This window comes from Ursus arctos, unplaced genomic scaffold, assembly GCF_023065955.2.
Source record: "Ursus arctos isolate Adak ecotype North America unplaced genomic scaffold, UrsArc2.0 scaffold_14, whole genome shotgun sequence".
Lineage (NCBI taxonomy): Eukaryota > Metazoa > Chordata > Mammalia > Carnivora > Ursidae > Ursus > Ursus arctos.
Genome location: NW_026622808.1, coordinates 7,727,592 through 7,751,882, shown reverse-complemented (window position 1 = coordinate 7,751,882; position 24,291 = coordinate 7,727,592). Strand labels below are relative to the sequence as shown.

General features: G+C 41.8%; 1 protein-coding gene across 1 annotated transcript; it reads right to left on the bottom strand.

Moving 5' to 3' along the window:
* Positions 1 to 342: 342 nt before the first annotated feature.
* On the bottom strand, positions 343 to 23,424 carry LOC113271212 (myosin-4). The gene is made up of 38 exons (XM_057311318.1): positions 23,192 to 23,424; positions 22,963 to 23,106; positions 22,429 to 22,585; positions 21,426 to 21,453; positions 21,219 to 21,333; positions 20,623 to 20,715; positions 20,405 to 20,468; positions 20,165 to 20,263; positions 19,933 to 20,036; positions 18,097 to 18,235; positions 17,416 to 17,527; positions 17,161 to 17,359; positions 16,497 to 16,667; positions 14,697 to 15,006; positions 13,827 to 13,897; positions 13,342 to 13,429; positions 13,143 to 13,260; positions 12,705 to 12,828; positions 12,478 to 12,614; positions 12,094 to 12,349; positions 10,923 to 11,165; positions 10,446 to 10,622; positions 10,070 to 10,215; positions 9,724 to 9,814; positions 9,249 to 9,638; positions 8,104 to 8,230; positions 7,529 to 7,647; positions 7,205 to 7,401; positions 5,740 to 5,923; positions 5,495 to 5,660; positions 5,268 to 5,392; positions 4,290 to 4,598; positions 3,536 to 3,739; positions 2,051 to 2,176; positions 1,790 to 1,960; positions 1,599 to 1,703; positions 1,400 to 1,495; positions 343 to 615 (listed from the first exon to the last, which is right to left on the bottom strand). Exons 1-38 carry the CDS (start codon positions 23,393 to 23,395, stop codon positions 463 to 465), a joined length of 5,862 nt encoding a protein of 1,953 aa, XP_057167301.1. The 5' UTR covers positions 23,396 to 23,424; the 3' UTR covers positions 343 to 462.
* Between the last annotated feature and the right edge of the window lie 867 nt (positions 23,425 to 24,291).

The following is a 24,291-nucleotide window of genomic DNA, read 5'->3' as shown; positions in this document are numbered from 1 at the left end:
CCTGATAACTGTCTACTCATCTTCTAGGAGCTGTTTGAATTGCTGTCTCTCCTGCTGGCTTGAGCTCCTCAAAGGCAGGGACAACTTTCCTATCCCTGGTGCCCATTTCTGTACACACACTTGGTTCTCAGTAGAATTGGTTGAGTGGATTTGGGGGTGCACTAACCACCTTTGTATTCTCTCAGAGAAATGAATTTCTTTTGCCTTCTATGAACATTGGTTCACTGACCACACTCATTCTTGTCATCATCATGTGATTGCACAGTTAGGAGCTTCACAAGTGTCGAAGAAACGAGTTAGTTCTCATAGCACTATGGAACTTGGAATTAAGAGAGACATGCATTTTTAGATGGGAAAATTCTCTGCAGATTTTATTGCCTTGATGTTACAGTGACATGCGACAGTGACAAAGAACTTCACATTTTGCACATTTCTTTGGTCACCTTTCAGCATAAGAATGAATTACTCTTCACTTATGACTTTCGTCTGAACCTCCCGGCTCTTCACCCTCAGCTTGTTGACCTGGGACTCGGCAATGTCAGCCCGTTCCTCGGCCTCCTCCAGTTCGTGCTGGATCTTGCGAAACTTGGCAAGGTTGACGTTGGATTGTTCCTCCTGAGAAAAGAAACGCATTTCAGAGAACGAGAAAAGTTGACATTTTCTGACTCTCACTGCCTCTGTTACTAGAAGCAGCTACTGGATTTACTTCATAAATGAGAAAGCAAAAGGTTCTGCTATTTGGTCATGTACTTAATTGGGGGTGAGGCATCCCACATAGTCCCCTCTGAATGAGTGGGCTTACAGTGCCCCCTGCTCAGTCTCTCTCACTTGATTCTTTTCCTGGCAAACTTAAGATGCTACAATGACAACAGGGAGATCAGAGTAGCAGGAATCCACATCTACGAGACAAACTTTAGAAAGGAGGCATGGTGATAGTATTGGGTGCAGAGAACCTTAAGGGAAGTTTCTGAATTAACAGGATGAGAGGGATGATAAGATGAGAAAGGAGCCAAATGAAAAAGAAATATTCTGATGGATTTATTGTGAAGTCATTTAACAGAGCTTAGACTTGAGAGCCCTCATTCATGCAGCCCCTGTGAGTGCTGGAGATTTCTGGGAGTGGTGGAGTGTTCTAGATAGGGAGGGAAGTGGGTTGTAACCAAAAAACATTTCTATACTAACATGTCTGGAAAATTGCTTAAAGAGGTCTCAGGAGAAATGCACCTGAATCTCTAAGGCTCCAGTAATTACTGGTAAAATTTTTTCATTCCAAATATTCATTTTCTAATTCTGTACTTTTTTTTGCCTTAAAGAAAGACTCTGAAATTCTATAAACTCTAGGCTCCACAAAACTTGGGGCTTCTCCTGAACTTTTCTCTCTCATTGTGAAGCTACTCACGGCCTCTTCAGCTTGTCTCTTGTAAGCTTTAACTTTGGTTTGTAATTTGTCCACCAAGTCCTGCAGCCTGAGAACGTTCTTGCGATCCTCCTCAGTCTGAAATGAAAGAGGTAGCACATAGTGGTGTTATTTGAAAACGACTCATTATTTTTATTTTCTTGAGAACAGTAGGCCTGAGAAATATGGAAAGGTGGGTCACCTGGTAAGTGAGTTCCTTCACTCTCCTCTCATGTTTGCGAAGACCCTTGACAGCCTCAACATTGCGTTTCTGTTCATTTTCAACCTCATTTTCAAGCTCCCTCACCTGGAAGAGAACAAAGGCTTTTAGCAATTTGGCTGTAAATAGCTATATGAGCAGGTCAGGAATTGAATGAAGTGATGGAGACCCACTCTGGCCTCCAGTTTCTGGATCTGCTTCTTCCCGCCCTTCAGGGCCAGCTGCTCAGCCTCGTCCAGACGGTGCTGCAGGTCCTTCACCGTCTGCTCCATGTTCTTCTTCATGCGCTCCAGGTGGGCGCTGGTGTCCTGCTCCTTCTTCAGCTCCTCGGCCATCATGGCTGCCTGATGAGCAGTAAAGCAAAACCCATTGAGAGAGCTGAGCGAGCACATCAATATTCAAGTTTGACCACCACTGTGCTGCACTCTGCTCACGTCAGTGATGGCCTTCTTGGCCTTCTCCTCTGCGTTGCGGGCTTCCTGGACAATGTCCTCCATCTCTCCCTGGATCTGGGAAATGTCTGTCTCCAGCTTCTTCTTGGTGTTGATAAGGCTCGTGTTCTGTTTCAAATTAATAAAAAAAAGAAAGGGAAGCACATTTAATTATATTCTACTTACATTGTCATTTTGACTAGTGTATATAGGCAAAAATTCTTGACCCAGGAAAAATTCAGAATAAACAACAAATCAAAAGTTGATTCTAAGTTATGCCCTCTCTTCTTTTTATTCATAATTCTGTTAATGAACGTTTTCTGAAATTCTTCCAGGTAAAATTTGATTTTTGATATCAAGATGTTCGACTATTATCAGCGGTTGCTTGTAAGCCTGAAGCACAATCCTGACCCAAGAAAAAATTTAAAATGCTGTACCATGTAGCACCACACAGCTCATGGAAAATGGATTATTAATTTTTATTTGTTCATTCATGTTTGGTTGACGTTATATTTAAAGGGCATAAGTAGCATCATTTTCGGTACAAAAAAGATCCAAGAATCTGTTACGTTTTGGAAAGTTGATAGTACTTGAAATATGTAACCAGTTCAAGGATACTAAAAATGAGGAAGAAAAATGTTGTATTTTAATTTGAATTTAAAATTATTTGTAGTATGTGATTTTAACATTTCCATGATGGCTATTCCCTTATATTGCAATGTTTTAAAAGTATATAGTAATATATGTTTATTGTAAAAAATAGAATATACAAATTAGCAAAATAAGAGGTAAAGAATAATTATTATACTCTCAGTATCCAGAGATAACCATTGGTAACACTTTGTTTATCCTTCTGGATGTTTCCTATATATTTTTTAACAAGAATGATCATGCTTTATATATTATTTTTAAGTTGCTCTTTTCATGTATTGTGAACATCTTTTCATGGCAATAAATGCGTACTGTAATGGCTCCTTATTAGCCTTGTGAGGATATACCTCCATCTATTTAGCGTGTGCGTTATAAACAACAAATGCTGAGTAGCAGTATTGATGGCCTCTGAATTTGAGCTGAAGAGTTTCTTTCATGTAGTTAGCTTCATATGCATACAGGGTACATAAAAATAACTTGGTGGCTTATTCTTTTTTCTCTGTTTTATTTGCTTATCTGTTTGCAGCTTAGAGTTGCAAAAGACAAGATGGCCCCCGGTGTCATATCTATGGTTATTAGTAGATGGCCGCCTGTGCTTTTTTATGAAAGTTTCTAGAACTCTAAATTTCTTCAAACAACATGATAATGTCAGCCCATAAATACACCCATGAACTGGCTAGGCCCTCGTACGTCTTAGTGTAGTACACATTTTCCAGAACTTCAGGAAAGGACCCTTGCCAAGGTTACTTTACTCCTTACTTTATAAACAAGCTTATCCCCTCAAATTATCTTCAACGTCAGGGAATGCATTTGCTCATCCAGAGCCCTGCTTCTCACCTGGGTGTGCAAGAGTTGCACACGCTCACTGGCATCCAGAAGCTCTTGCTCTGCCACCTTCCTGCTCCTCTCGGTCTGCTCCAAGGATGCCCTTAGCTCTTCAATCTCAGCCTGCAGCAGGTTGGCTCTGCGCTCCACCATGGCCAGCTGCTCTTTAAGGTCATCTTGGCCTCTGATGGCATCGTCCAAATGTAGCTGAGTGTCCTACACACAAAGAGGCAACCACTCTTCCTCATGCTTCCATTAAGTGAGTACACATTTGGGTCATGTACACACTTTGTTCTCAGTAACTTAGAGTATGATTAGAGGGGGAAAATCTGCAAGTCCCTTTAATGGCAAATTCTTTGTAGCCTAAGGTAGCAAATCCACTCAAAAGAATAGGATGTTATATTTTAGATCCTAAATCATAAAAAAATAACCATGGCTAAAGCTACAAAATGTTGGATCAAGAAAGCATCCTCAGAGATGAGCTAGTCTAATGATGTTGTTTTATATATATTAAACAAGTACAGATGTGTATATTTAAAAAATATACATGTATACTTTTATATATATTATAGAAATGAAGTGATTTGTGCAGTGTCTTCTCTTCAGTTGACAAAGTGAGCTTTGTCTTAGACTTTCCAGATGGAAGCTGTTCTTTAGCTGTGTATGTAAAATTTTCAACTGATTACCATGTTATTTAGATCTATGGCATATAAATTACAGTTAACACCCAGACCGCATGACACCATGTGTGTTTATCTCGATGTACCTTCAGTATTCCTTGTGTGTTTCTTAGATTCCTTATGGCCTCTGCAGCCTGGCGGTTGGCGTGGTTCAGCTGGATTTCCATCTCATTGAGGTCTCCCTCCATCTTCTTCTTGACTCTGATGGCATCATTCCTGCTCCTGATCTCAGCATCCAGGGTGCTCTGCATCGACTCCACCACTCTGATGTGGTTTCTTTTCAGCTGATCGATTTCTTCATCTTTTTCCGCAATTTTCCGGTCAATCTCAGATTTCACCTGGTTTAACTCAAGCTGGATGCGAAGGATTTTGCCCTCTTCGTGCTCAAGCGATCCCTTTTTAAAAAACAACATTTAGATTACTCTTGGCTCACGACCCTCTCGGGATCTTCCCTGGTGTAATCTGAGACTGGCGCCTGTACTTGGAGGGCAAGGAGAAGACCAAAGGAAGAGGCAGGCTGCTCCAGCTTGCTGGTGGCAGCTTAATAAGAGCAAAGGGAACTACGTGAGAGGCTTGTGGCGGGAAGACGAATGGATCCCTGCATCCGCCCTCCAAATTTTAAAAGTTTACAAAGAAGCCTTAAGTAGATTTAGTCACATATACCATGTAGGTGTTCTCAACACCCCACCACTGTCTCAAGGCTAGGTCTTTGGAGCAGCCTCTGGGAGCGGGAAAGGCAAGCAGAACCTGTATTCCTAGGATAGGGGGACAGTCAGTTGGCGGTCACGTCTTTTTGATGGTGTTTTCTGGGTCGTCACCTAAAGAGCTTGTTGTTGTTTGTTTGGCACAATATGATGATTTCTTGAAGAAGGCATTAAGAAAATGCACAAACTTTCATACATCTTAATTTAGCTTCTTTGTTCTGCATTCCCAAGGAACAATTCAGTGTTTCTCACTGAATTACACGGGTTATCCCCTGCAACTCTGCAGCATGATAGCTGCTCTCAGTTGCTATTATTTTTCCGTTTATTTATAATGCATAAGTGAGCACACAGAGCACGTACCTCTGCTTCCTCCAGAGCAGCCTGTAGTTCACTCTTCTCTTGATCTATTTGTTTCTTCACTTTCTCCAATTCATGGATATGCTTTCCCCCCTCTGCAATCTGCTCCGTCAGGTCTGAAATCTCCTCTATAGGTTAATAATAAAATAACCACATTGAGTTGAGAAAAGTGAAAACTTGCAAAGATGTCTCCCCACCATGTTTGAGGTAGAATGGTTACAGAGACTCACGCTGTAAGTTCTTGTTCTCTCGCTTCAGGGTTTCAAGGTGATCCAGGGATTCCTCGTAGGCATTCTTGACCTTGAATAGCTCGGTGCTGAGCATGCGGGCCTCCTTCTGGGAGGCCTCAAGTTCAGCCTGAGTTTCCTCATACTTCTGTTTCCACTCCGCCAGGACCTGGAAGTACATCAGAACTAAGCCGCTGTAATGAAGAATCAGGCCACTTTCCCCCAGGAAGCTGGTCATCGTGGGCCACCTTGTCAAAGTTCCTCTGCTTCTTGTCCAGGGTGGCACAGGCGGCGTTAGATCTCTCCACGTCCAGCATGAGGTCCTCCACCTCATTCTGGAGCCGCTGCTTCGTCTTTTCTAGAGAAGCACATTTGGAATTCACGGCCTCCACATGTTCCTCAGCATCCTGCAGACGCTGGGCCAGCTTCTTCCTGAAACGTTGGTCAGTGCGAGTGACCAAGAACAGATTCAGAGCTACCACAGTGAACTTTGTAAAGCTCCTGACTAGGAAAGGGTGTTTTCCCCAAGACTGTTTGCTTCTCTGTCACAAAGTGTTAAAGTTTTCTAAACTTTACCATTTTGTCTCTTTGGTTTTCCCTAGTGAATTCTTATCTTTATGTTGGGTTATTAAACATATTCACGAGGCCTTTTTGTATGCATGGTGGTGGTGGTGTGTGCATGCATGAGAGAAAGAGAGACAGAGAGAGAGAGAGAATGAATGAGCCTATCTGGTTATACAGTGGTGGAAACCACCATCTTTTCCTTACAGACCAGTGCCTGTCCATTGAAGAATGGGCAAGACCACAGCCCTCCCCACATCAGCTGAGTGAACAATATGAGGACATGACAGCCGTGAACTGGAAGTGTATCACCAAAGCATTCTACCACTGGATAGTGTCATTAAGCATTTTTTAACATTTTTGGTCCTCTTCATAAATGAAATTGTGGCCCAAAGTGACGTGTATGAGGTCATATGATTAATCACGAACTTTCTGGGTCTTCTGCCCCAGACAGCAAATATTATTCCAGAATTTTATTTCCCAAATACCCTCCAAAGTCTTACTGCTTTCTTCACCAGCTAACACTTATCTGGAGTGTTCCCTCTGCAAATGCTTGCCAAATCCCCTCATTCTGTTTAATTCTAGCAACTACTGAGATAAATGCAATTTAGAGAAGCTTCCTTCACTGGGAGAACATAATGATTATTTTTCTTCCATGTGTCACTCGATGAGTTTTATTCCATAAGTGTGTGTAAGTAGTGAATCAGTTTATTGATACTGGTTGTTAGTTAAATGACAGAGTATGATAGTCTTATTCTGAACTTCTAGATAGGGATAAACTGACTATTGTTAATTGTAATATTCGTAATAATGTACCAGATAGTCTCACTGTCTCCACTTTTCCTTATATTGAAGGGAATTAATTCTACTTAATTCATAAAGGGTATGGTGATAATTTTTAATTCATTTTGGTGGAAAGAAATTTCAGATATTTTTTTAATAGACCAAAATGCAGGAAGAGCTGTGGTCTTGGCCCATTCTTCAGTGGACATGACTGGTCCGTAAGGAGAAGATGGTGGTTTCCACCACTGTATAATCAGATAGGCTGAAATTTTCCTCCTATCTTCATGCCTGAAATAGTCCTTCTTTTTATTATTTTTCCTTCACTGCTTTTAAACTTTTCTTTCTACCTCCATCATTAAGAGCCCGTACTTGGCCTCCTCCAGCTCCTCCGTACGCTGAATGGCATCTGTCTCATATTTGGTCCTCCACTGCGCGACCTCGCTGTTGGCCTTGGACATTGACCTCTGCAGCTCTGCCTTTGCCTCCTGCTCCTCCTCATACTGTTCCCGTAGCAGGTCACAGTCATGGCGGGCTGATTGCAGGGCGTGGGCCAAGGCGTTCTTGGCCTGGACCAACCAAAAAGTGTGCATTGTACATTTATGTTCTGGTCATTGATATTCCGTAAGTGAAGTTTAATAGTGTGTCATGCTGCAAAGTTCAAGTGATTGAAAGTCTCAATTAGAGAATTCTCACCTTAGACTCCTCTTCCAGCTGCCTCTTTAATTCCTCAATCTGTTGTGTAAATGCTTGTTTGCCTCGTGATAGCTGAGACACCAGAGCTTCTTTCTCATCTAGCTGTCGTGAAAATTCACCTGTGAAAGACAAAACATGAATGATTTAGTTCTGTCGTCTAGATGAAGACTGATTTAAAGAATGTGATAACATTAGAACTCTTCTTACTCCATGATGAAAAGAACAGCTCAAAAACTTTGGTGTGGTTGAAAGGGTTGTTTCTTGCTTTTTCAAAAATGTAAGCTTTCTTTGATATTTTACAATTTTCTTTCTTTTTCTTTTCTTTTTTTCTTTTTTTTTTTTGAGTAATGCTGAGGCAGCCAAAAATCTCCTCAGCCCAGGAAGCTTAATTTTCTTCCAGTTATAGCTTATAATCATCCTTTTTACCATTTCCCAATAAAAAGGAGAAAGAATGACAAATGAATGATAAATGGGCATGTGTGGCTTAAATGATGGGTGTTCAAGAGGTGTTCACAAGTAGAGGCTCGCCTTTCGTTCGTTGGCTCTCTGCGTGCTGGCTGCGTGCGCCCACTGACCTGATTCTGTGTGTAAACGAGCCTTCTGGGCTGACAGCTCATTGATGAGGCGTTGTTGTTCCTCTTCCTTCATTTTCACTTCACTAAGCTGGTCCTCCAGGGTGCGGCACGTTTTCTCGAGGTTTCCCTGTGGTGGGAAGTAGAAAACAGGGAAAGATGATACGTTTTTATTTGAAGTCTGGTTTTGGAGATAACTACTTGTGGAAAGGAGCTCAATTGTATATTCTTTTCCATCCACTCCAAAGCCCTGCACGGTACCTTGAATGTAGAGACACATAATTTGGGCTACATGAATAAATAAATGGTTATGAAAACTAGATTGTTGTCTTTGGAACACATGAACATCACTTACATTCTGCATCATGTGGAGTATGGTTTTTAGAGAATTTTTTTTTCTGGAATTGCATTCTTTCATGGTCATAGTGACAAAAGTTAATGTGATTTCTACAAATCACATAGGAAGACTGGAATGATTCATTTCAATATAGTGATGCTTAATAAGCATAACAGGAATAATTTTAAAGTGAGATAACATTATAGCAGCAATGTCCACAATAGCCAAACTATGGAAAGAACCCAGATGTCTATTGACAGATGAATGGATAAAGATGTGGTGTACACACACACACAAAATGGAATACTACTCAGCCATCAAAAAATTGAAATCTTGCCATTTGCAATGACGTGGTTGGAAGTAGATGGTATTATGCTAGGTGAAATAAGTCAATCAGAGAAAGAGAATTACCATATGATCTTGCTCCTATGTGGAATTTAAGAAACAGAGGATCACGGGGGAAGGTAGGGAAAAATAAAACAACATGAAATCAGAGAGGGAGACAAACTGTAAGAGTCTCTTAATCATAGGAAACAAACTGAAGGTGCCTGGAGGGGAGGGGGTGGCAGATGGAATAACTGGGTGGTGGACATTAAGGAGGGCACGTGATGTAATGAGCATTGGGTGTTCTATAAGACTGATGAAACATTAAACTCTACCTCTGAAACTAATAATAACATTAATTAATGGAATTTAAAATAAATAAAATAACATTTAAAGTTTGTACAATTAGATTAGATATATTCATATATAAACTCTATCATTTTGAATCATTGTGAATAAAATGAAAAGGGGACAAGTTCATAAAAACCTTGGCTTTGGAGACTGTCTCCATGTTACTGGCGAGGTCATCGATCTCCATCTTCAACTCGCTCTTCTCCTTCTCCAGCTTCTGCTTGACCCTCTGCAGGTTGTCGATCTGCTCCCCGAGCTCGGCCACGCTGTCTGCGTGCTTCTTCCTCAGGGTGGCCGCTGTGGCTTCGTGCTGCAGGGTGGCCTCCTCCAGGTCCCGGCGCATTTTCTGGAACTCGGCCTCGCGCTTCTTGTTCATCTCGATCTGGGCGGAAGTGGCCCCGCCGGCTTCCTCCAGGCGCTCGCTGATCTCCTCCAGTTCCCGGGAGAGGTCAGAGCGCTGCTTCTCTGCTTTGGCCCGGGAGGCCCGCTCTGCCTCGATTTCCTCCTCCAGCTCCTCGATGCGGGCCTGGGGGTGACACAGCAACGTGAATGCCAGCTCCTGGCCGTTGTGATTCCTGGAATGAGCAGAAGAGGTGGGGGGTCCGACTCACCTGTAATTCCTTGATCTTCTTCTGTAGCTGCATTGCGAGGGCCTGCTCGTCTTCAATCTTGCTTTGCAGATTGCTCATTTCAAACTCTTTCCTGTTAGGGGAGCAATGCATAAGCTCTCCATCAATTCTCTTACCAGTTTTCTTTCCCAGGTAGGGTGGAATGTCTTTATACTGCTGTGTTGAGGACATGAGTAGTACATGTTTTTACAAGTCAGTAACGTACGATTTTCGTTAAATAAAAAAATCAAAGATGTCTTTTTTCCCTTGTGTGCTCTGAAGTAATATTTTAGAGATCTTTAAAACATCTATTTCACCTGAATTGACAGACAACAAGCAGGTTACTCACTTTTTGAATTTTTCATCGAGTTGCTGCTTGTCATTTTCTACATCCATCGTGGATTCCTGGGCCAGTTTTAGGTCACCCTCTAGTTTCCTCTTTGCTCTTTCTAGATCCATTCGGATTTTCTTTTCTTGTTCCAGAGATCCTTCAAGCTAAATATATAGTGGTCTTTATTTATTTCAGTCCTAAGGCACTGAGCCATATGTTACTAGCCATCAAAGATACACAGGAGAATTTTAAAAGATACACCAATCAGCATGGGAATTTTAATTATTATTTTCAAAGCCACAGTGAAAGGCTTGTGAGCATTATAGACAATTGCATGTCACAACTTTTTTTTTTTTGTAATATTGAGAGGAAATACTGTATTTTTCACACTTACATCATCCACTTGCTGCTCTAGCTTGGTTTTAGCCTTGGTCAGGGTGTTGACTTTGTCCTCTTCTGCCTGCAGGTCATCCAGGGTCTGCTGGTGGGCCTCTTGGAGGGCCTTCTTCTCCTTGGTCAGCTTTGCGATGGTTTCATCCAGGCCTGCCATCTCTTCCGTGAGGTTTTTCACCTTAGATTTGAACAGATTATAGAAATGTTAGTGACATCTATCATCTTGATGAAAAACAAGCTTAGGACAGGGTCAGCCTGAGATGGAAAATGGAGACAAGATGCTAAGTCAGGCTCACCTCACTGAAAAGTATGGGGGATAAAGGTCAAGGTAAATAGAAATGGTGAAGACTAAAGAGATGACATAAATGTGACAGTACTTTCCTTTTATATTCAGTGACTATAGGATTAATCTTTTTATTAAAATACTTAAGTAACAAGCTAGCACTTGTAGACACTCTAAAATGGATCATGATGGTACCTTGTTCTCTGTGGCATGCTTCTCTTTTTCAACCTTGGCCAGGGTCAGTTCAAGGTCATCGATGTCTTTCTTGAGCTCTGAACACTCATCCTCCAGTTTCCTTTTCTTGGCCGTTAGCTCGGCGTTGATCTCCTCCTCTTCCTCTGCTCTTTCAGTTAGCTCCTTGATCTTGGCCTCCAGCTGGATTTTGGTTTTTATCAGTTGATCACATCTTTCCTCTGCATCAGCCAAGCCATCTGCTTCCTAACGGGAGAAATGAAACAATTTCACCTGTCTAAGCTGTATCTGCAAACACACGATAATTTATTAAAAGGTGGATACTTCAGTGATTCAACCGGTTTGGTCAACACATAGGCCAACTTTTAAAAAGTCTAATGGACAAAATGTTAGTAATTTTATTTTATTTTATTTATTTTTATTTTTTTTTAAAGATTTTATTTATTTATTCCACAGAGATAGAGACAGCCCGCGAGAGAGGGAACACAAGCAGGGGGAGTGGGAGAGGAAGAAGCAGGCTCATAGCAGAGGAGCCTGATGTGGGGCTCGATCCCACAACACTGGGATCATGCCCTGAGCCGAAGGCAGACGCTTAACCGCTGTGCCACCCAGGCGCCCCAAAATGTTAGTAATTTTAATGCACTGATTATAATAACAGATTTCCTCCAGCTATCCGTGTGTGGAAGGTCAGATCAGGGAAACTAGCCTTTTGGTAAAATCTGTCCCAGTGTTACTTTGGAAAAGTCACGTATTAATTCTAGGACTCTGTTTCCTCACGTTGGAGGGGGTTAGTTAATTTAGCCTTTTCGCTGACCTTGTAAGAACAACACAACTTCTGTTTATGTACACAGATATTCACTAAGCAAAGAACAGTTTCATCGAAGAGAAGGTTCTATTAAGGAAGGAAAATATCTGTGGACATCTTTATGACTGTGCTCACTGTTGACCATACTGCGTATGAATGTGCGTAGGAACATACACAGCATAATTGATGACTTTGCAGCTGTTGCTTCTTTAGGTCTGAGTCTTAGTATTTTTGAACGACAGACAATTACAGCACATGTTTTAGTGGAAACCATTCATTCAAAAACCTTAAGCTGAAACCTTTTCATATCCACTCCCACAGTGTGTGGTGGATAAGAAATGTCTGAGCTGTGCAGTGGATGACACTCACAGATTGAACTTGGAGCTGCAGGTCATTTTTCTCTTGCATCAAAGCTACCATCTTCTCTTCAAGCTCTTTCCTTTTTGCCTCTGACTTAGCCAGCTCTTCTTTGGTCTTCTCAAACTCTTCCTTCATGGTGGCCATCTCCTTTTCTGTCTCCGCACTCTTGAGGAGGGGCTTGATCTTGAAATACAGCTTCATCCAGGGCCAGTGCTTGACGTTCATGAACGCACGGACGTTGTACTGGATGCAGAAGATGGACTCTCTGTAGAAAAGAACAAAGACGCAAATAAGGAACAGTGTGGACAGTGACCATCACTCAACAGAAGTAATGACTGTGTCGGATTCAACCATGACAACGCAGAGAATGAGGACTTGGACTTGGTCCCTCACCTCCTCTCCATCATCTTCTTGAATTCCACCCTCATCAGGTACCCTCTGCACACAGCTTGGGTGCGTGTGATGAGTTGAGCCAGCTTTTCATCTCTCATCTCCTCTAGAGTTCCCAGCAGGCCAGCTTTAAAGAAAACCTTGCCAAAGAACAAGCTAAATATGTTATTTCCACTTGTGAGAAAGTCCAAAGGTAATGAAATGATGATAGATATTTAGGTTGATGGTACCTTGGTATGACCAAATTTGTACTGGTTGTGGTCGATGTCAATAGACCCTAGAAGTTTCTCAGAAGCCTTCTTACTGTCAATGAACTGACCCTCTGGGATGGCACTCGCATTTAGAACCTTGTATCTATCAGAATGCAAAGAATATAAAAGTGTGGTTTTTCTTCTTACTGGAACTGTTAGTAGCTATCATTGAAAAAATGATAGACTGAGTTTTGGAGAAAACAAATTCCATTAAAATAATCCAACAGTGCTTTAGGTGAACCTTGGGAAAATATGTTTAAAAACTTCTGGTAATATAAAGCAAGCCTTCATTCTTTTATGATCACCTTTCAAATGGTTGCATTTCAGTTTTCAAGGAAAAGTTAAAAGATGTTTGAGCTGCGTGGGGATACTGCTCTAGGCTAGCACTTTGAAAGGGAGGAATAATGAGACACAAACCTCTGTTTGAAGTCTGCATAAAGGATCCTGCTTGGGAACCCCTTCCTGCAGATGCGGATCCCCTCCAGCACCCCGTTACACCGCAGCTGGTGCAGGACAAGTTCATGCTCCATGGCCCCTAAAAGGCAGAATACACATGCCTTACTTCATGGTCTCAAGCAAACAGCCTGGAGTTGTTTGGGTATCAGATGGGTCTTACCTGGAGTCTTGGTTTCATTGGGGATGATGCACCGTACAAAGTGGGGGTGAGTGCTCCTCAGGTTGGTCATCAGCTTATTCAAATTCTCCTGGAAACCATATTCAAAGTTATGCAGTCACTTTTCGTTGCATGAGAGTCCCTGTCAATGATCTGTAGTGAATGTGCCCCATTTCACGAATAAAGTAAATGTAACTGATGACAGTGGTTGCTTTTAAGAGAGGGTTTGATTTCATGTGAAATGTGTTCCGCTCTAGATCTTTTAGATTTGGAGTTTTAAGGGTAACTGTTTCATTTATTGTAAAGTTTGAACCCACATTGTGGGTTTTCTTTTGGTTAAATTTCTCCTAACATGTTTTTCATTTTCCTTTGTACAACACTGCTTTTATTCAGTTTCACCGTAGATCTCCTTTAAAAAGTTTTAAAAAGTTATGATAATTTAATTTTGTTACAGAAGTAATCTTTTGGCATTCAAGAATATACTGTACCCTGAAAAGGGCTGACACTGTCTGGAAAGAAGAACCCTTCTTTTTGGCACCTTTTTTTCCACCTCCACTTTCTGAAAAATAAAATAGAAAAATTAAAACTATTTGCAACAGCTTCGGAAGTACTATCCATAGGTACAAGAACTGCCAAAATTCCTTCTGGAATTTAAATTTGCACTTGTTCACTTGTATCATTCCTGTTTTTCTTTCTGTGTCTTTCTGCTGACTATAGATTAGGAAAATGGAAGCATTGGCTCACATTTATAGGTATTCAAGAAAACAACAACAGTAAAAGAACTGTGGATGAAAAGGGTAGATGTGGGGGAAGGGATGGGATTCCTCTCCTCCAAATTAGCAATGTGTGTCCCCTGAAGGAAGTGCCCAGGAGACAGAGTAGTACTGCCGCCTTAGTACACAGAGGTCCCAGAGAACAGGTAAAGTTGTGTGCTTGCTACCAGGTGGGTGAGCCTCTACTAACCTGCAGGGAGGTCCCACTTCCTGTTTGCTTATGCTTCTGTACTGTTACCTGCACATCTGGTCTTAGAGGACTTAGGAGAACAGAATTTCAGTTCCTCAAGCACTAGTGCCTCGACAAAGGATTTCCTCATCTCCAGCTTAGCTGAATCCTTGAAGGGACCAATACTATTAAAATAGTAGAAATGAACTGTATGATCTTGAGCAAGTCACTTAGCCTCTGAGTTTGTGTTTCTCATTGGTGAAATGAGGCCATGGACAAAATGATCCATAGTGTCATTTCAGCTCTGAAAGCTTATGACCGTAAGACCATAGCACACTAAATACACTTCCTTTTATTAAGTCTATATTGTATAGTTCAATTCACTCTGTGAACGTACTAATGACATTAAGAATGACCTGCTTCAGCACTTTGTCCCCCAGCAAAGAGAAGAGCCAGGGTCTTCATTCCAGACTTCTGGTACAGCCCAACCACGGTCTCGTTCAGGGGGTCCTTGTTCTTGTCGAGCCAGCCGGCGATGTTGTAGTCCACAGTGCCAGCATAGTGGACCAGAGAGAAGTGTGCCTCGGCCTTGCCTTTGGCAGGCTTGGGCTTCTGGAAGTTGGCCGACTTCCCAAGGTGCTGCTCATAGAGCTTGTTCTTGAAGGAGGTGTCTGTGGCCTTGGGGAACATGCACTCCTCTTCCAGGATGGAGAAGATCCCCATGGGCTGAGAGTAGGAAAAAAGGGATAATAATAATAATGAGTTCCTCAGAAAAATATGCTCCAATACTTTATGTTCTTGGTGGAAACCTGAAAATGTTCCAGAAGAAGGGATGATAAGAAATTAAATAAGCATGACCCTACTTTATTGCCTCTTCTCTGCTACTGAGATGTGAAGCAATCATGTACCATGGACATATGGTACATATGTTTGCTAGAAAGACTCTGTTAAAAAAAAAAATAAAAGAAGCCCATATGTGCCATTTGTCAATTTTTATGTTCAGAGTATAAAATTAAATTCCAAAACTACCATTTCAAAGCTGAATTCTTTATCCCGTAAATGTATAGATCTAAATACTTTCTTCCGTCCTGACAATGTAACTTCCTTACCTCAAATCCAGACAAGACAAAAGTATGAAGAGGAGAGAAATACAGATAATGATTAAAAATTATCCATTCCCAGGAGGAAAGAGCGTCTTGTGTTGTATCATTAGAACCCTTTGTACTCTGAACTATGTTCCCCCCATGGCGGAGTTAAGTGATGATAATTTGTTTTTGCTTTGTAAGCAGGTTGACTCCTTTCAGTGGCAAGTTTGATAGGAAAGACTGATAGAAAATCCAGTGTCGATGATTTTGCTTCAGTCACAAATTGTCTCCCCAAAACTGTTTCGGTGTTCCAGGAACTGAGTACCGTGTCATTTTCATGAATAGCAGAGATAGTGTATCACCAAATTAAAATTGTTTTCCTCAAATTGGGTAGACCTAGTCTGGTGTGGCACTCTCATCTTTCATATTTTTATGAATTTTAGCATGAGTGTCTGAAGTTTTCATAGAAGGCAGTTGTGTTTGCTTTTCCTTTCCCACTGCTTAGGGTAGTGTTCACGTGTAGCCATATACTTCATTGGTATCTGTAGGTACACGATGAGTTCCCAATACACATTTGAAAGTGTTTAATGATTGCTTTGATGAGTTTTAACATGTTCAACACTGATAGAATTATTGCCCCACCTGATAGAGGAAAATCCGGGTTCATTTTCCAGGGAAGACTGTATAGAGGTTTGGTGTTTATTCAGTAGTTATAGAGTCTTAATGCCTGCAACTACTGAAGAGCTACCTTCCATCCTGCCCTGATAGCCATGAAGGATGATCCGTGCATGACACACCGTCATGGAATCGCCGGGATCAATGACAGTACTCAGCGGACTAGCTGCAATTTCATTCCTTTCTCCTGTGCACGTGAGGGAGAGTGAAGCTATAAGAGGGAGAAATGTGCATCCCTGTGTCTGTGTACAGGTTTGTAGCACTGCAGTCATTTTTCTATGAGAAACTATTCACGAGTAACAACACATCCTTGAGACACACCAGACAACTGATCAGAGTACACGAGCCTGTTGTCAAACACCACTGCTTGTTCTTTGAGAATGGGGATTGCAGTTAAGCGTGAGGAGGCGGACAATTAGTTTTTCATGTCCTGAAGGCCTGAAAAGTCTTACGGACCTTCTCGATGAGCTCGATGCAGGCGGCCAGGTCCATCCCGAAGTCGATGAACGTCCACTCGATGCCCTCCTTCTTGTACTCCTCCTGCTCCAGCACGAACATGTGGTGGTTGAAGAACTGTTGCAGCTTCTCGTTGGTGAAGTTGATGCACAGCTGCTCCAGGCTGTTGAACTATAGGAAAAGAGAAATATAGGGAGTTACTCATGACTTAAGTGTTTCTTCTGCGTTTAAGGTATTTTGGTTTATTAAATTACAAATGTTCAGATTGTTTTTTTACCATATGACATGATTCTAAATGTCATGACTCCTCGAGTACTATGCTCTTTGCATGAAATCATTAGGCCAAATGCTGTTAAATAAGGACCTCTTTTAAATATTTCCTTAGAGTAATTTAAGAAAGCGTTTCCATTTGGATCCAGGATAGATGTTGAATATTTATTAACCTTTCACAGACCATTCTCTGAGACTTCTAGACTTGAAAGAATAAAATGCTCTCTCTTTTCCTCTTTATACTAATTTACTTGTTTCACATCTCTTCAGGGACCTTTCTTTCCCACAAATTCCATTTTGTACTTTTTGTAAAGATAATTTTGAATGCTCTAACAAGCTGGATCAAATGACTGGGAATTTACATTTGCTTATTTTCTGTCAGCTCATTACTCACATCAAAGATCTCAAAGCCGGCGATGTCCAAGACCCCGATGAAGTACTGTCTGGGCTGCTTGGTGTCCAGCTGCTGGTTGATGCGGGTGACCATCCACAGAAACATCTTCTCGTAGATGGCCTTGGCCAGAGCGCCCACCGCGTTGTATACCTTCAGGAACAGTGGTAGTTTGGTTTCGAATCGAACACAGTGATGGAGCCTTGGGTCTCTGGTGGCTCAAACAAATCATGGGTTTAAGTCATGCTTACCTGCTGCACAGTCTGGCCTTTGGTGACGTACTCATTGCCGACTTTGACCCTGGGGTAGCAGAGGGCTTTGAGCAGGTCAGCGGAGTTCAGGCTCTGGAGATAGGCCGCCTTGTCAGCAACTGCATGAACGAGGCGAGAATGGTGAAACTGACCACAGCTTAGACAGTTTAAGGTGTGAAGGGTAATGACAGAGAAAAAAATGTTTTGCTTGAAGAGGAATATGTGCAAATGTGACAAAACCATTTGTCACGCTAATTTTAGTCATTTTTTTTTGAGAGGATAATTTGGAACATGGGGAATTGATGCTCTGTGCGATACTTAAAATATAGCTAAAGCAGACCACAGATAAAAATAATTTGAAAAATTCTAACCTAGAGGAGGAGCGACAGGAAAATTCTGATCTGTTTTTTTTTTACAGTGCATGTGGGCACGTAAATTATTGACCGGAATAAAAAAGGTCTTAATCAGATCGTAAATACTAGCTTACAGTAAGTCAGTGAAAATTGGAATGGGCAGAAATCACACCTCCACAAGTGTCAGTCCTGTAAAACATGCAGTGTGTTATTTCTGTCCTCTTATACTTCTCCCCGCCATCAGATAGGTGAAGAAAGTGAAAACTTGGCCTCTGCCCTCGAGGACCTAATCGTGTCAGCTCTGTCAACTGAAAGATGTGAGCAGGGGGCGGTACCTTCGGTGCCGTCCGGCTCAGCCTGCTCCTCCCGCTGCTTCTGCTTGAACTTCATGTTCCCATAATGCATCACGGCCCCCGTGAGCTTGTAGATAGCCGCCTTTTCGTCAGTGCTGAAACCCAGGATGTCTACAGCACTCTGTGGAAAGAGTTGAATTTAAATCAGTTCCCAGTCATCACCATGGCAGACACCCTCAGGACACTGGGGCCTGCCTCCCCGCCTTCTCATGATGTCTTGACTAACACTTTGCTGTTTTCAAAAGGTAGTCCTGTTCTTCGGCACTTTATTCCACAAAGCAGCATCAGTAGGTGTGTGCCATGTGGACAGTGAAGATCTTATGTGACCTGTCCACACTCAGCTAGCTAAGACTCAGAGCCTTGCCTTTGGATGCCAAGGCCAACACTATTTCTCCACATTAGCCAGGCCTTGCTCCACAGGTTTCTTATCTCATGGGTTTCCTTTGCTTCATAAATCTGTTTGCTCCTTTTCCTCCTATGTTGTCCTCGCCTCATCGTAGCCTGCCTCCCCGGATATGATGGATGCGGTTGGGAAGAGGGGAAGAGCAGTGGCCCTTGAGTTTTTCCCTCTCTGGTATCAGGTCACAGCTCAGCAGCAGTGAGAGTCCTGGCAGTGAACTTCACCTGATCGTTACTCATGCAGGGAAGAGACATTTATGAAAAGAACTTCTTTTATTGAAGTATTGTTGTGTCATTTTTCTCTATTAGATTTTGATCACCTTCTTAGTTGCCCATGCTAGGCTTTGCAAAGGCTTATGCAGTGGAGGCAGGCATCAGACAAGGCAGGGGGAGTTTGCTTATGTAACTCTTTCTCCAGATTATTTACCCTCAGTTCCAGCTCACTGACTCGACCTATTTAAAATGCCTAGACATTAATAAAGTCTTGGAGCAAGACTACAGTGTTTTTTTTTTAACCTCCAACACTAGAGGTTATTTCTCAACTCCCTAACCCTTTTGGGCATATGAATAATAATGAGGTAAAGCCGGTAAAAGCTGATATTTATTAGATGAAGGCACACAGTTTATAGACTTTTTGAAAATTATATTTTAAGAGAAGAGGTGTTTTTGTAAGCAACTCTTAATCCCATCTTGGGAATGTTGGGATATTCCCACCGGTATTAAAGTAAAGAATAATCAAAGAAGGTTGACTGTTCAGAAAAGCGAAAAAAACCATGAACTATGTATAAAGTATATGTATAAAGAAAAGAAGCCAAAGAGTAATGATCCTTTAAAAAAAAAAAAAGAGGAGAGAGAAAGAATTTATAATTCCAAAAATAAAAGTAAAGACTCGCAGAGGCCAAAAAGAGAATTTTTTGAGGTTAGAGAATCCATTTCTTCAAATGCTTCATAGAGGGGGGAGGGGAATACTGTTAGCCCCCAGAGTGACATTTGAAACAAAATTTGTGTTTACATCTGACTATAGAGGAACTGGAAATAATCATGTTCTGTTATAAAAAACCTAAAAACGTTGTAGGTCCTTTTCCCAGGTTATTGGATGTAGGGTCTGATATAAAATAAGAGAAACATCACTATTGGAGTACAAAAATCGACCCAAAGGACCAATGAGGAAAAAAAAAAGCCAACTAGCCAAGGAATGCCTAAGACGTAACATTTATTACAGACATTTAAAGCTTTCTGATATATAGGGTGGGGGGCAGGCATTGAAATATTCTGTAATTTAATTCCAAGAGTAAGGAAGCCTGAAAGGCAATATTGCCTATTTATTGTCTTTCTGCTAATGCTGTTGACTCTGTAGAGGGGAGTGTTGTATACTGCAAAATGAGTTTGCTTCTTCCTGTTCTGCACCTGTTAACTTACATCTGTGGCTAGCAGTTCTTCCTGGTCATCAATGCTGGGCACTGTAATTTCACCTTGACTGACAAAGGCAAAGTCATATGGGTTGGTGGTGATCAGAAGCATTTCTGTACATGTGAGAAAGAACAAGTATAGACAGAATTACTTTGGTCATCAAAAGCATTTTAGAGGGACTTCTTAGAATAAAGGGCTTTTATTCTTCCTTGGTAGAAAAAAAATCACAGATACTTCTTACCAATAAGCTCTGGTTTCTTGTTGGACATGATTTGATAAAATATGTGGTAGCTTCTTTCAGCCTTTAGTTGGAAAGTAACACGGGACTTCTCCAGCAGATCTAGAAGGTCAGATTGAGCACACTTCAGAGGCCACAGTGGAAAATTAAGCATTTGAAAAGTTCACACCACATAGATAACAAGATTTGCAGTATATAGCCCCAAAGAAAAGTATTTTTAATCACTAATATTCATTAACTTACATGTTTCAATATCGGCAGAAGCCAGTTTGCCTGTTGCCCCAAAATGGATCCTGATGAATTTACCCTTAAAAAGGCAAAGGAAGACTTTTTGTACATATTCAGAGGCAGACAAATATTCTCTTTAGCTCTGGACCAAACAGATGGGAAAGATACTGAGACCACATGCACAGAAGTGTCCGTGCTGACCCTCACGTGTGAAGGAAGACCTGGAGACTTACAAAGCGAGAGGAGTTGTCATTCCTCACGGTCTTAGCATTGCCAAAAGCCTCCAGGAGCGGGTTGGCACTGATGATTTGATCTTCAAGGGTCCCCTTAAGAGAAATGAATAAGACAGATAAAGAGACCCGCAGAAAAGGTGAGTTGCAGTCTCCTGAAATAACTTTCCATCAGCTTCGTCCCCTGCCTCCCTTCCCCCTTCTCAGTATTCTATAAATTTTGGGTAAGGCCGGCTGGCTTTCTCTTTCTTTATTTCTTTCTTAACACATTTTTTAAAAAAGATTTATTTATTTGGGAAAGAGGGAGTTTGTGAGCGGGGCTTACTAAAGTGAGTAGAAGGAAGACAAATTGGGGGAGGGGGTACTCTAGTGACATGGTCTTGATTTCTGTATTCCTCAAGCCCATTGCTTCCTTCCTAATAAATGGTTGTGAGAACTTCTATCTATTGCACCTGGCAGCACTTCTCTTCTCACAGCCCTCCCAAGGGTTGTCTTCCAAATTTTGTCACTTGCAATTGGTTGCCATGGCTCTGAAGTACCTTAGCCCAGTTTTTACAAGCCTAGGATTTCTTCCATCCTGGGATGAATATTATACCCACCTGCATTTTGCCAGGAGTAGGTTCCTCTTTTTTCTTCTCTCCAGTAATTGCAATTGTCGCAAAGTACTGGATGACACGCTTGGTGTTCACGGTCTTCCCTGCACCGGATTCTCCGCTGTCGAGTCCACACAGAGGAAGAAGTCAGAATCTAAGTAATCACTACAATGATCAAAATTCAATAGAAAGAAAGGCGTGAAATCTACATACGTAATCAGGATCGACTGGTTCTCACGATCTGTGAAAGAGAAATCGGAGATAATGTTGAAAAATATACTTAGCATGTAAGTTTCATAAACTCAAAATCTTCCTTTAAAGCTCCCCACTCACACACACACACACATACAAAACCTTTGTCAATTGTTACTTTGCTTTTTTCACAATATTTTTAAAATAAGTAGCAAAAAATGGGCTGATTAGTCAGTGTGTTACACTCCTGTTACCTTTGGTGTGACAGAATATGTAATGAGTGCACTGTTTTACCGTACTACGCATGGGAATTTATCAGTATCAATGAGTACTAGCTCCATGCTCCACTTAGTCGCTTGGTTCATAGTTCAAAATCATGTTATTAACGGCCAGTTCAGAGTTTTGTGTAGTAATTGGGATAACTTGTACTCTGAGCTTTCAAAGCTTACTTTTTAGGAGAGGTGATACACTAGCTATAATTAAAATGCATAGTTCATTCCTAAATTTGGTTAATTTTGATCTGGAATTAGCATTAGTTTGGATTGTAGCATAGAAATCTAAGCAAAATTCTCTATGCTTTTGGAACTGGTCCATTTTATTCTTTTTTTTTTAAAGATTTTATTTATTTTAGAGAAAGAGTGTGCGTAGGGGGTGGGAGGATCAGAAGGAGAGGGAGTGGGGGGAGGAAGGAATCTCTAGAAGACTCCACACTGAGTGTGGAGTGTGACTCAGGGCTCGGCTCCAAGATCCTGAGATCACAATCTGAGCTAAAACCAAGAGTCAGACTCCCAGCGGACTGAGCCATCCAGGCACCCCTGGTCCCTTTGATTTTAAATATATTTCCCCAATTTTATTATATTATACTACCACTAATCATATTGGATTACTATTGTTATACTATTATTATTACTGTTATGTTTGTGCTGGACATTTTATTCTCCAAGTCCCGCCTGTGTCTTCTACGTTATCACTGTACATGTGCTTCATAAATGGCTCTACAGGTTGTAATTATGGACCCACTCACCCGTCAGCATGAACTGGTAGGCGTTGTCGGAGATGGAGAAGATGTGGGGCGGGGCCTCCTGGCGCTTCTTGCCTCGGTAGGCGGCCACCACCTCGGGGTTGTACACCGGCAGCCACTTGTAGGGGTTCACGGTGACGCAGAAGAGGCCCGAGTAGGTCTGTGGGAAATGACAAGGTTGCTCTGTCTGCAGTCACCTCATTCATCTGCCTTGGAAATACTGCTTTATGTGCCAAGTGAGAGGGACCCAAGTCACTGTGTCAGTTCTCCCAAGGCTGGAGGATCTCATTCCCTGGCTGCCTCCCGCCCACTCGGGCCCTACACAGTATGTTTCCTTCTGTCTGCCCACGAATTCAGCACGAAGTAGGTGGCTTGTCACATGCACCGTGTCAAATACATCAGAATTCACAACACTGACCAAGTATTAGTCTTAAAATTGTAGTAACCAAATCGGAAACTAGTCTTTAATTGGGTTTGGCTAACATAGTTCATGGACTGAAGTTAGTGAAAAGTGAGAAGAAAAAAGGGGGCGCTCACATAGATCATCCAGGCTGCGTAACGCTCTTTGAGGTTGTACAGCACCGCGGGCTCGTGCAGGTGGGTCATCATGGCCATGTCCTCGATCTTGTCGTACTTGGGAGGGTTCATGGAGAAGACTTGATCTTCCTTAACTGTGACAGTCTGTTTAGAAAAGGAGCCAGTGCAAATCAGCTGAGTAGCAGAAAAGGATCAGTTATGCCTTCCCACCCTCCTCTGTGTTACTTACAGCCCCGGCATCGGTCTTCACTGTCACTTTTCCCCCTTCCCTGCTCTGCACTGTACTTTTCACGTAGGACTCCTTAGTGTCCACCACAAAGACAGAATTCTTGGCATCAAACGGCCTATTCTGGGCCTCAATGCGCTCCTTTTCAGACTTTCGGAGGTACGGAGCAGCCTCCCCAAAAACGGCCATCTCAGTGTCGGAGCTCATAGCTGGGGGTTATTGGTGGCAGCACAGCACCGGGGTACCTGGAGGGCAGAGACAGAGCTGGACAGTGACCCAGGGTGAGGGTGGACGTTGTCCTATTGGTTTCACACTTCTGCGCCTCATTGGCCTGGCCTATTTCCTCAGCCCCGCCTGTAGGGATCACGCCTGTGTCCTGTGCAAAGGCGCTGAGAGATCGGATCATGGACTTGAAAGCCTTATGTTGGGAGCTTACTTCTTTTGATGTTGTAAGCCTCCGTTCCATCCTCTGTGCTGTGAGCCTTTGTAGACGAATATGGAGGAGTTTGTGTTGTAGTCAGCAGCATTCGGCATGCCCCGGTGTGCTCAGAATCTTTTTTCTACTTGCTTTGCTTTGTTTTCTTTTTCTACTCCCCCTTCCCATATTATTATTATTATTATTTTTGACATTGCGGTGATACAAAGAAATGCAGAATAACTGTTTCCAGTGGGTTTACAACCTGAACCTATTTTAAAAACTCAAATATTTAGTATAATTTTTCTCCTGGCCCAAATTACTAAAATCAGATGGATAAACTGGACGCAAATATTATTAAAATTGGATGGATGAAAAGGTGCCTTTGTTCGTTCAGGACACAGTCCAGATTGAAAACACTAAATAAGCACAGATAAATCCCCCGTTTAGGAGTAAATTATTTAGGTATCACGTGATAAAGGAAAAAGTAAATGCAACAGAAGTTGAAAATCCAACAAATGGTTTGTCCTAAGTCAAAATTAAGTCTCATTTATTCTTAAACTGTGTGCAAGTAGTATTATCAAAACAAAAGATAACTTTAAAAGGTTCTTGGAGAAAAACATTTGAATGAAAAACATATCATAGTGTTTGTATATTTTTAGTTAAATTGTTTTTAGTTGGATTTCAG